The sequence below is a fragment of the Pinus tabuliformis genome, chromosome 6 (genome assembly GCF_031772625.1).
Source record: "Pinus tabuliformis cultivar Carrire ecotype Pingquan chromosome 6, CPIR1, whole genome shotgun sequence".
Classification (NCBI taxonomy): domain Eukaryota; kingdom Viridiplantae; phylum Streptophyta; class Pinopsida; order Pinales; family Pinaceae; genus Pinus; species Pinus tabuliformis.
The window spans coordinates 1,013,364,480-1,013,377,476 of NC_142292.1; the positions used below are offsets into that span (position 1 = coordinate 1,013,364,480).

The 12,997-nt window shown below is 40.6% G+C and overlaps 1 protein-coding gene across 1 annotated transcript in view; it reads right to left on the reverse strand.

Moving 5' to 3' along the window:
- Window positions 1–300: 300 nt before the first annotated feature.
- LOC149262423 (chitin elicitor receptor kinase 1-like) overlaps window positions 301–12,997 on the reverse strand; it is a 230,430-nt gene continuing 217,733 nt past the window's right edge. The window contains exons 5-7 of the mRNA XM_089424505.1: window positions 1,216–1,354; window positions 944–1,042; window positions 301–852 (exon numbers count right to left, since the gene is read on the reverse strand). Coding sequence (XP_089280631.1) covers window positions 691–852; window positions 944–1,042; window positions 1,216–1,354 — 400 coding nt within the window. The 3' untranslated portion in view covers window positions 301–690. The remainder of the gene's footprint in view (window positions 853–943; window positions 1,043–1,215; window positions 1,355–12,997) is intronic.

Consider the following 12,997-nt stretch of genomic DNA (forward strand, 5'->3'; position numbering starts at 1 on the left):
CCTGGTAAGTTCTATTTTTCAGCTTTTGAACAGGATGTGTTGATTAATGCAGGCAGCGTTAATTATTCATAAGAGATATAACTTTGATATTCCCCAAGGGCTATGTTAAAATTTTGAGGAAACATGTGATGGAAACTACGTTGTAATGATCTAGAGCATAAAGATACAACAAATGGGGACATATGGATAGATGAATATCCAGGAAACACATGATACTGAATAGAAAATAGAAAGAATATAGGAGAACAACAATAGATAGACATTTTTGAGGACAAGTTTAATATGTTATAAAAGACTGTAAAGAAAGAATTGGTTATAAGCATATCTATTCTCTTTTTTATTTAATATGAAGAAGTGTTTTTTTCCTCTGAGAAAAAGTATGTGTTTCTTTACTTCACAAACTCTTCGGAAGTTTGCAACAGGAATAGAACTTGAACTCATCACAGTATGGGTAATCACTGATACTCAAACCTCAGTCCTTGCAACAGGAGTAGAATTTGTTCAAATATCAGTACTTTGCAACAGGAGTAGAATTTGTACTCATCACAGGATGAGTAAGTGCTGATACTCAAATCTCAGTCCCTAGAGTCATGGTCAATTTAAACATGAAAACCAGTGAATTTTTGCACTAGAGACTCAACACAATTCTTTATACAAAATAAAATTAAAGATTATCGCTATGCAATAACTTCAACGGCCCATTAGATTCACAATAGCTTGGTTTTCATAAAATGATCCAACATCCCAATCCTCAGTTGAGGATGACAGCGTCATGAGTGCCACCACTACTGTTCTCATACTGGGCCGGAGCTGAGGGTTCTCTTGAGTACAGGCTCTTGCAAGCTGCACCATCTACAGTGCCATTGAAACAAACCAAATTAGGGGGAATTTACTGTAATTTAAAGTATGGAAATGCTAGCTCTAAATTTGAGACTTCACATACCTTCCAAACTGAATCGAGCATATTATTGTTTCCGAGCCTGGGATCGATTAGACTTCTGAGACTTTCACGTCCATTAGGGTCCTTCAAAATACTTTCAAACTACAAATACAAAGAAAAAGTAGTAGGCCAGCAATCAACAATATGATAAATTTACTCTGATGTTACTACTACCAATTCACATAAACCTAGATTTGATTCTGAAATTGAATTTCTGGTCTGGATAGTTGGACTTGAAAACAAAGCTCAAGGATCAGAAGGGGCAAAAAACAAACCAGAGTAACAAGTCCTTTTGATTCAGCTGAAACATCATCTATTCTTACAATAGCTTCCTTGGCTGAAATTATTTCATATAGAACGACGCCAAATGCATAAACATCAACTTTTGGTGAGACCTCTCCAAATTGAGCATACCTAAAATAAGACCACATATCTGAGAGTTAAACAGAAGACATTGCTAATAAATCAGAATGTATATATTAAAGCTCTACAAGCCATCAATGTTAGACGCTGATGAAGAAGAATCTATTGCATCGATTCATGAAGAGCCTCTTGCTAAAGTTGGCACATAGTTGGAAGGAGATGCAGCTCTACAATACAAAGAGCAAGCAACCTGACAAGGAACCCCAAAAATTTATTACATTGGACTAAAAGGATAACCATCCCAAATCAACAAGTTGTACACCTTAGAGAAAATCAAAGTTAAGTTTCCCCAGCTAGAAATAAAGTTGTTGGGATCCAACAACTTCTAAGTGGGAATATTTGATCACAGAAAAATCCGGAGATCAACTGAGTCCGTCACTAGAGAAGTCATGCTTATCCTTATGTAAACACAAGACAAAATAGAACAAATGCATTGGCACGGATGGACAACTCAACAATTAACATGCAGAAGACCAACGGTGATGACAGATCATCTTCCTCTCTCTGTCTCTTCCTCTTCCCAAAACTTTTGTACATTATGTAATTTAGAGTATGAACAAATAGGAAACAAAGTTATTTATATTCCATTGGCTAGATACTTTATACCCCATGATGAGATTGTAAACAAGTTGTTTTGTCTGTTGAATCTTTGTTGTTACCAGCTTCATCTTGTTAATATTTCGTTGTACAGTTCTACTCAATTAAGGAAAATTCTAAGTTGACTTTGTTGTCTGATCTATTGCACCAATGAATGTTCAATGCATGGATCCATTTATGTCTAAGTTATCTTAATAATTTTCCATGCCATAGGTTAGTGATTGTGTGTCTTGAGCTCGTCACAACTTATGTTGTTGTTTCAGTAATCCCGTTAGCGCACACATTTAGATCAACTAGTCTCCTCTCTGCACAACAAAACCTCAGACACAACTTTGTAGAAAAAGTTGGCATCCAATGCAACTTTCCCAAACTACAAGAAAATTGGTGATACAATGTGACAAATATGCTCCACATGGATGATATAGCCATCAATAAATCTTCTATGTTATTGAAACTCACGTGCTGAATGCCAGTGTGTTGACAAAACTCTTTAAAGTTTAAATAATCGAACCTCACATGATTTAACACCGTTCTTTAGGTGGTCAAAGCTAACATAGTCCTAGCTCACTAATTCATGGCTCCAGCAACTTACCATCTCTATCATCACTTATTGTTTATACTTGTCGAAGGATTGTCTTTGCTATCTCACCGAGTGACAAATAGTTTCCAAGGGTTGTCATAGCAAGCTAACCCTGATAATAACTAATTTATGAGTGCTATTTGTTAGCTTGCCCTGATAATTAAGAAATAATAAATAGATGCCAAGCTAGTATTATTTATGGTAACTAATTATTAGGCCAGGAATTAAGACTCATGATGTGTATAGATACAATTTAAAATATATATAAATACAGAGAGATTTTTCTTATGACAAGAAAATAAGGGAAAGTAATACCTACTCAAAATTCACTCTCACCAAGAAAAGATGCATATTACCAATGAATCTTCATAATACTCCGTAATGCAGCTTGGAAATGCCAAATATACAACAAAATATGAAACTATGGAGTTACAATGAAGATCTTTGCAGTAGAGGAAGGTGGCTCATATATACCAACAGAATGCTTTCAAAAATATTATACAAATCTATCATTCTCATTGGTATAAATACCAGAAGGTTTGTGAAGAAATAGGCCTCACTCATACTGTTCCAATCAACCTTCTTGTCTCTAGGCAATGCTGACAACTTCCTCTTTGTGCTAGCTTTGTAGATTAGGTATTTGTGTTTGATTTATCAATATGGTCTTTGGAACAATTTTCAAATTGGAATAGCCCTTTCCTTTTTCTACGAATGTAGGTTGTCCTTTAGTACAACATAAATGGCCAATGTGGACTATGCTTTTACAATAATTCAATTACCTGGACCAAAGGTTTCTAGCTTTGTTTCCAAGGGAACTACTAGATATCAAAGGTCAAAATCTATAGGGTCCACCTAGTACAAACCCTATTAAATAGATTACTTCTTTCTTTCCCCCAATCTCATGAAAGATGACCATAAGTGGTGTGGAGAGCCCATGTGTCTAGATCAGTGGAACCTCGCATCTCCCCTAGACCTACAAGTAATCTTGTTCCTAGCAAGGCTCTAATGCAGATTTTCTCATGGCACAATGCTTGGCTTTGATCCCATGTAATATTCCAAATGGAAAATTTACAGTAAATACCAAAACATGTCCTATGCTACAGCTTTAACATTTTCGATCAAGCAAATCTTCTAGTCAAATTAGAGCACACTAATAACTCTTTCAAGCAAATGTTTCCAAAAATATTCAAATTGCTCTTTGACACATTTTTTCAAACAGTTCGATTACAAAATCCAAGATTTTCACTTCAAAGCTCACACAGAGATTCCAACCAACAATTCACATGCAATATGGAATGAGAACAATTTTGATGCAAGACTGATCTTTACTGAGAGCGAAATAGCAAGTTACATTACAATTGTAGAGATTACACCTGGAACAATTATCTGCCAACTGAACTTATCTCTGAATTGCTTGCAAACCAATTCAACTTCTCTAGATATGCTACTACAGGCATAATGCCAAATTCAGCCTCTACAAATGACAGTGTTCCATAGGGATGTGACCCCCAGGGTGGGGGATACGCTTCCTCGCTCCTCCACACTCCCGAGACGGGGAAACTCGTGGGGAAACATTTCCCCACATCCCCTTTTCTGGGGAAACTCTTGGGGAAACGTTTCCCCACATCCCCTTTTTTGGGGAAACTTGAGAAAACTCCGGGGGACTTTTTTCTAGTGATGAAAAGCGCCCCCCGCCAATTGTTTTACTAATAACAAGTAAAAACACAAAAAATTACAAATTTTAATATAATTAAAAAAACAAAAATAAAATCTAAAGGATAAATTAAAACTTTTAAAACATAATCATTCACATTTCTCATTCATTTCAAATTAACCCTACGATTTTACCTTGCCGCCCAACATTTTCCTTTTATTGTCGCTCGACATTTTACCTTGCCACCCAACATTTTCCTGTTGTCAATACTCGACATTTTCCATTTGCAATTTTCTATGATTTGGATTTACCATCGATCGGGGGCCCGAGACATTTGGAGCTACAATTTTCATTTTGTGACTTGGAGTTGCCGGATTGGAGCTGCAATTTTCGTTTTGTGACTTGGAGCCACCAGATTGGAGTTGTGATTTACTATTTAGTATTTTTTGAGAAATTTACTAGTGTTTTCACTGCTTTCTATGTTTACTTTTAGTTTAGTATTCTATGGCTATTTTAGACTTTAGCATAATGTCATTGTCATATGATGAATTTACTTTCGATGTGCATTGCGTAATTTCAATTGTCAAATGATTAATTTAATTTAGATATACCTTGCACAATATTAATGCCCATTGTCAAATGATGAATTTAAATGGAACATTGCATAATGTCAAATGATGGATTTAATTTAGTAATTACTTTTAGATTTACAATTTTACATTGATGTTTGCAGAAATGTCAAATGATAATTCTGATTCATAATAGTCTAATACGAAATGATGATCATATTTAGATGTACATTTCATAATTATTAAGATTTACTATTTACTAATTTAGTTATTGACATATTGTTGGGATTTTATTTTTTATTTTTATATATTAAATTTTTAATAATTTATAATTTTTATGAATCTGAGTCCCCCTTGTTTCCCCGAAATTTCTCTAAATTTTGGGGTTGCTTATATATGTCCCCCTTGTGCGTATCTCAACTCCCGCATTTCCCCGTCCTGGAAACTCGGTGGAACATTGACAAATGACCTGATACAGGTATTTGGGTTGTGATATCAACTGCTACCGGTATCTGAGATGGGATATCGGATCTAGAACAATGACTCCTTAGTTCTGTAATCTGATCCTTGGTGACTGATACCAAATCTTCGTGGAATTTGCTAATGATACAATCCCTTTTGCCTTAAAAGCATAGATAGAATGATAAGGGACAGTCTGATCCTCCTTCTACAATCATAACAAGAATGCGGCTAGAGAGATAATAATTCTGAGGTTGGGTTATCAACTCCGACACCAACAATTCATCCTCATATAGATATGGCAACAATACAACAATTCGGCCCTTGAGACCAATTCTGATTTACAAACTAACTTAGCCTTGAGATTGATGCATAAATCATATAACTCAGGTCTTGTGAATGGAGTTATGGCTCACACATGAAGTTTGGCACTGAAACCCTTAATTAAATTGATGAAAAGTCATGGTCTCAAGTAGGAACAATTTCCCTCCAAAATGGCCATCGAACCCTTCTTCTAGTGTTTACTCGTCCCAAACAATGCGTCCTTTCTTCTGGCTCTCAATCAAGGTCTCAACCTCTTAAAACTTGAATTCATCTTTGCTTGGATGTCATGTCCCTTCTCAAACACATTTGTAACAAAGTGTTGCTACACAATTTTGCACAATTTTGGCTAAGGAAGAGAACCCATCATTTTCGACTTAGGGATTAGGAGGCAATTCGACTTAATTTGGTTGCTAGTGGAATGTGGGGGCCACCGACATGGGAATTCGAATTGGCCCATTTGAAAAGCTTGGAGGGAAAGTCGAATAGGTCGATGGAGGGGCCCACATGAGGCAAGGGAGGCCCAAGGAGTTATAAGGAGGGAGCAGCACTCATTTTTGGATTCATTCATACATCTTGCAAACAAAATCACTTGACTCTTCACTTTGTTGTTTAGCTGAGTCAATCTGCTATTTAGCCACGAATCTCTCAAGCGGGAGATTCAAACTCTACTTCGGGGGACCATCAGTGCCCGCCCTAGAGAGGTAGTTCTACATGGGTTTCAGGAGTTTCGGGGCAGCGACATAGTACCACCAACCAACCCAGAGCAGGGAGTGTATTTCTGGGAAGCCAGAGAATACACAGAGGGAGATAGAGGCTAGCAGAGATCAGAGTCTGAAACCAGATTTGTCCAAAAATGGTGAAGTGTCCGAATCCTACGAATCAAAAATGATTTACTGGGATTCAAATCCAAAAAACGGGACATGACGTGTCCTATCAGGACACAATCGAATCTCGGTCGTGTCCCGTTAGGACACATCGTGTCTCGATTTTGGGATTCGATTCCCGTAAAAGTGAAACCCGCGGCTTTAAAACATCGTTGTTCTTTTAATTGTTTACCATTTCTCTCATTCATCTTTGCAAATAGTGAGGTGTGGGCAAGGAGCTAAGGGTTTGGAGCAAGGAGTTAAGGGTTTGGAGCGTTTAGCAAGGAGATTCAAGCACTAGGTAAGTGCATTTCATCTCTATTTTTTGTATTTCTATTACAACGGTTTGTATATGCATTTATTTTACAAATTTGTGCATGTTTTGTTTATTTTTTTTACAGTATTCACGGCTCAATCAAGGGCAGCAGGTAGGGGGCAAAGGAAGGGGAAGAATGTCCCCATTAGAGATGCCCCTCCTCCCCCAATATCATCAGAGTCTGCTGCAAGTAATGTTGAGGGAAGACTTCCTCCTAAAGACAACATTGAGAAATATCCTTGTGGAAATATGTCACAAGAGAGGATGGGCCAAGCATCAAGGGGAAGGGAGGAGGCAATGTGCATTGGAGATGAAAATTTTGCCACAGTTCTTTCACAGGTACATATTACCGTGTGAAAGTCCATTTGTTGGCTTTACCAGGTTGTGGAGTTGGAGCTGGTAAAGTTGTTCCTTTACAAAAGAGGAAAGAAATGGAAAAAGATTTCAGTGTTGGTATGGCAAATGTGGCTGCAAAATCAAGAAAAACCAAGAATGATGACCCCCTTCCATTTTTGAGGAAAGGCACCACCAAATTTCCATTTGAGAGTTCCATTGGGGGGCAAGCAGCAAAAAGAAAGGCAATATCACTTGGTCCAATGGACAAGATTTTTCAAAAAGAGAAACGAGAAGAGCTTGATCTCATTATTGCCTTCTTTTTCTATCAAAACTTCATATCCTTTAATGTTGCACGCTCACCTCTATTTATTGAGATGTGCCGAGCTCTAACTCACAGGTCTCCATCATGGTATGTGCCTCCTGGTTCAGAGAAGCTTAGAACCACATCGTTGACGAAGGCAAAAAAAGAGGTCCAAAAAATGCTTGGGCCTATTAAAGCATCATGGCCAACATCTGGGGTTAACATTGTTTTTGATGGATGGATAGATCCAGCACAACACCCACTCATTAACTTCATGGTGTCTTCCTTGAATGATCCAGTTTTCTTGAAAGCAATGGATACACTTGGAGAATACAAGGATGCACAATTTATGGGTGAGTTATTTATTAAAGTTATTGAAGATGTAGGTGTTGATTCTTGTGTGCAAATCATTACAGATAATGCACTTGTTTGCAAGGCTACAAGCATGATTGTGGAAGCTAAATATCCACAAGTGTTTTGGATACCTTGCATTGTCCATTCATTGAATATAGCATTGAAATCCATTGCTTCTGATGTGCTTTGGATTGGTAACATTATTCAGGATGCAGGACATATGCGTAACTTTGTGCAAAATCATACAAATGCCCTCACTATCTACAAGGAGTACAACAATCTATCATTGTTGAAGATTGTTGATACACGGTTTGCCTCCTCATTCATCATGTTGAAGAGGTTGAGGGAGGTCAAGACCGCTCTTGGGGCCATGGTTATTTATGAGTTTTGGTCTTTTTGGAGAAAGATAGATCAAGTAGCCTCTAAAAGTATGAAGGACACAGTGCTAGATGATGCTTGGTGGGAGAGGGTAGATCTAATTATTCGGATCATGGACCCTATCATTTCTTTGCTTCGATTTGCAGATACAGACAAACCCATCCTAGGAGAGGTTTATGAGGGATGGGATTCCATGATTTAGTTTGTGAGGAGAATTATTCTACAGAGTGAGTGCCCCAAGTACGAGACATCACCAGAGGCCTTCTGTGGTACTATACAGGATATTCTTGTCATTAGATGAGACAAGAATTGCACACCTTTACATTATTTGGCTCACTCATTGAACCCAAAATACTACAGCCATGAGTGGTTGAATGGTGGACCTTCCCGCAGATTCTCTCCTCACATGGATGGTGAAATCTCACAGGGGAGGAAAGATGCATTCAGGCGGGTTTTTCAGGATAGAGCATTGCTTGATGAGGTGGAGGATGCCTTTGTAAAGTTTTCCACTGGCACTGGTCGATTTGCAGGATATGATGTGATTAGAGACAGGGGGGCTAAGAAGCCCTATTCTTGGTGGGAAAATCATGGGGCAACATTCCCTCCTCTTCAGCAATTAGCCATGAGGCTCCTCTCTCAGGTGACTTCATCCTCTTGTTGCGAGAGGAATTGGAGCACATATGGGAATTTGTAAAGTGTGAAGAAGAGTAGGTTTGAGCAGTCCAGGGCAGAGACAATGGTGTATGTGCACACCAACCTTCGTCTTATTTACAGGCAAAGGGAAGAGTGGTTGAAGGGAAAGACAAAGATGTGGGATGTCTTTCCTGATGATATGGGTCTGGACAGCAGTGTTGAGTTGGCATTGGCCAACATGGATCTCAATGATCCAGTGCTAGAGCCTGTTAGATTTGATGACAGTGATATTGTAGAGGGGTCATCCTCCACACCAGCAGATGTAGAGGCAACTATGGATACAGGGGAGGAGGAGGATGCAGAGGAGAGCAGTGGTGACCATGATGATGAGGACATTGATGCTGATTCTGATGATGACTATGAGGATTGATGACTCATGAGTCATGGGCTACCTACTGCCTTGAGGCTTGTATATCTGTAGTTGTTTTATATTTTCTATTTCTATTTGCCATTGGCATTGCACTACCTATGTAACACATTTTGATTTGATGACTTAATGAGAAAACTACAGCTGTCAGTGTCTTTATCTTACTATCTTGTCTTTCTCCTATTGGATCATTGATGAATTGAATAGGTATTATGATTTATCATTTATGAATTTAAAATTTATGATTCATTGATTTATCATTTATGATTTATGTGATAGTGACATGTATTTGAATTTTGTATGTACTATGCATGCTATAATGTTACTAACTTACTTTGTAAACAATAAAACTAACATCTAGATGAAGATCTATGTTTGAAATCAATGAATTTGTATAATTAATGAGAATTTGTGTAAGAAATATCTAATTTTTAATATAAATATATATATAAAATAATATATAACGAATCCTACGTGTCCTGTTCCGAGGGGTCAAAGTGTTTGAATCCGACACTTGAATCCCCGTATCCTACGAATCCCGAATCCTCGTGTCAGGTGACTTAGAGATCAGATTGTTTGTCGGAGAGTTAGAGAGATGAGATAACAACAATAGACCAACATTCTTGCTGAGTTTTACAACGAATAGAGCTAGCATCCCAACAGTTCGAATTGCTGGGCTAGGGGACAACGCAGAGGCCACTGAACAGTTTTTTATGGAACTTAGGAGTAGGTGTTTTAGGCCAAGAGCTCACCTAGGAAGTTAGGGATTGGATAGCAAAGGCCAGCCCAACAATTTGGGGGCATTCCTGGGAGGATTTACAGATAGTTTCCAGCAGGCCGAGTTTTGCAGTTGCAGCTGAGATTGGGCTCCAAGCGGGTTGAATTTCAGAAGTTTGAACCAGCCAAAATCCTTTCTGGGTATTTCTGGGTTTTTGACAAGGATCCCAAATATAAAGTTTCATAATTTTCTAAGCACCGAAGGTGGCGTTTTAAGCCGTATCCTTGCAGCATACAATGTAGAATTGCTGGGGATTGAATAGTGCCAAGGAGTTTGCGGTTGAAGTTTCATCATTTTCTGAGCACCAGAGGAGGAGTTTCTTGCAGGCTCTTTCTAGGCAGCGGTGAAGTTTTCTAGGCAGTGCAAAGCAATAAAGGAGTAGTCATTTCCAGCATTTGAGATCATTGCATTATCACCTAGGTTCTATCATGCTTGCCATTGAGGCAAGCCTAGGTGCATTCCTCCATACTATTATACTTGCTCCATTGATTAATAAAATGGCTCAGCTGGTTCTTAATTCCAGAGTTTTTATGAGCATTGCTAATTGTTTAAAATATTTGCATATCACTATTTATTTAAGTTTGGAACATTACAGTTGTATCAGAGCATGATCTTGACCCAGCTGTGGGAAATTAGCCAGAAGATCATGGAAGTTTTGGGTATGAGTGCACTGTGACAGGTGAAACCGGAGACAAACCCATGGCTCAAGGGAAATCCAGTATGCAGAAATTCTGGGGTAGAATTCATTAGGATGATGAGAGGTTGGCCCAGTTGAGGAGGGTGACAGAACAAACCCATCCTCTCCCTTACAAAAAAGATGTTAGAGGTGAGCAGGTTGTGGGGGTGCAGCCATCTACATCGTGTGGGGAAAGTCGACCAAATTAGGGCACCGGATCTCCTGAAAAGGAGTAGACAAGACAAAGAAGGTTAGAGGGTGAGACCAGGGGGCAATTTTGCTGGTGGAGACCTAGCTTTAGATATCAGGAGTTGAGGAGGAGGTTGAACATGATGTTGAGAGCTCATAGGATGGTGAGGAGCACATTGATATACCCGGTGTGGCGCAAGAGTCACCTTTATTAGGGACCTCTTTGATAGCACCAATTGACACCCTGCTGCAGAGGATAGAGCCTACTCACATAAAGCCATTTGTTGAGGGGGTGCCATCCCTGGACGAGATGCTAACAGTTATTGAGGTATCTGGAGCCGTGACCAAGTTTGCAGGTGATAGATGCCCACGACAATTCCATCAGTTTCAAGCCGACCTTCTAGCATTAAAAAGGAAGGTCGTGTTAGTGCGAGAGGTGATTTTGCAGCAGAACGAGGAGCTGGAGAGCATGAGAGTGGCTTGTGCTGAGTCCACGGCCAAATTGACTCACGTTGGGGAGCAGTTGGATTCCCTACTTGTGCAGCTAGAGTGCACGTTGGACTGTGAGAGCAGCCCCCTTCGGGCATACATAGACGGGGTTGGCAGCACTGTTAGGTTACCTTGGCTCATTAGACAGAGGGAGATAGAGCTACCTAGTCAGATTGTATGTATTGACCAGGATAGCGAGATGAGACGACCTGAGTTGCACACGGTGCAACACCCCCATGCTGGGGTTGTTCTATGTGCCGGAGTTCGTGTATTCGATCCCTCTCTTGGGGTTGGGTGGCGAGAGATTCTGAGTTGGTACCTGGTGGAGTGGACTATGGAGATGGTAGTGGACCTAGGTGGAGGTCAGTAGGAGTTTCCAGGCACTGGGGATGCTGGAAGCCCCGACTGGCATTGGGATTCGGGAGGGACTACCTATCATTTCCCATGTATGTCGGTTGACTACAACTGGGATGGTGTAGTTGACCTAGTAGTTGAGCATGCACATACTCAAGGGAGTCTTGATTAGCACTAGTGGCTGACCAGTTTATGGACAGACTCTTTTGGTTTTCTTGGTATGGCATTTGTACACGGGATCACTAGGTGAGCAACATACTCTAGCAAGAGTTTGTTGGAGGAGGTGGCATTGGCAGGCCACCAGACAGTGCCTTGCATGGAGCTGGGGGCTCTTCACTTTTGTGCGGGGCACAGAGAATGCATAGGAGCGGAGCAGTGGTGCCATCACTGGTGACACATAGGGGTGTCACTTCTCAGATTCCTCAAGGGGGATTTGGAGGGAAGATCCATTCATCGGCGAGGATAATGATGCGATGGTGGAGGTGATGATACTGATCAGGTGTGGCCTGACACTTAGAGACACAGCTCTAGGCCATCATATCCAGGGATGTGTGGGAGCATCTAGTGTTCAGGAGTGGTCTACAGGTGGGCATGGTGTTGTGTTGCAGTGTGTTGGACTGCGTTGCGGAGTGGAAGTGCCTTACATCGCAGTGAGTACATGCAGGGAGTGACAAGTGCAGTGACACAGCTAGGAAGCAGGATGGTACAGGATGGCATAGCTGCAGCCGAGTATATCCAACAGTGTGCAGGGGTAGGCCGCGGTGTACAGTGGCATGTCTAGGAGTACAGAGATGATTAGTGGTATGCAAAGGCATATGGTGTTGCACAACAAGGTCTTGGAGTGTTGCCTCAAGGGACACTCGTGGACAGAGATACTGGGCATACCTTTGCGTGTAGTTCACCCAGGATCGATGGGGACATAGATGAGCGATACTTGATGGTATCCGTGGGGACTGGCACTCTTAACCCTCTTCTACGTCACTTACAGGAACGGGCGATCTGGTTGTTGTCCTTTGACACTTTGGGCACGAGCAGCAGGGGATGGGGAGCTCACCCAAGATATTTGGATGACACTTGGTGCGATAGAGGGAAGACTTCTCAGCAGGGGCATCGAGTCGGTGCGCGAGTTGACAGCCACAGGTCGAGGGATGAGGTGATCACTGACAGGGATGGCATATCATTCATCACTGATCCTATGCCTGGGGAGTTGGTCATAGGGGAGACATGTTTCACTCTTTCCATAGGGCATGTCTGGACCATGCATGAGCAGAGGATACCGTGTACAGCTGAGATAGTTGTCCAGTATGTATTCGGGTTCCCGACATTGTATCGACACATACTCCATGGGGGGGTAGTC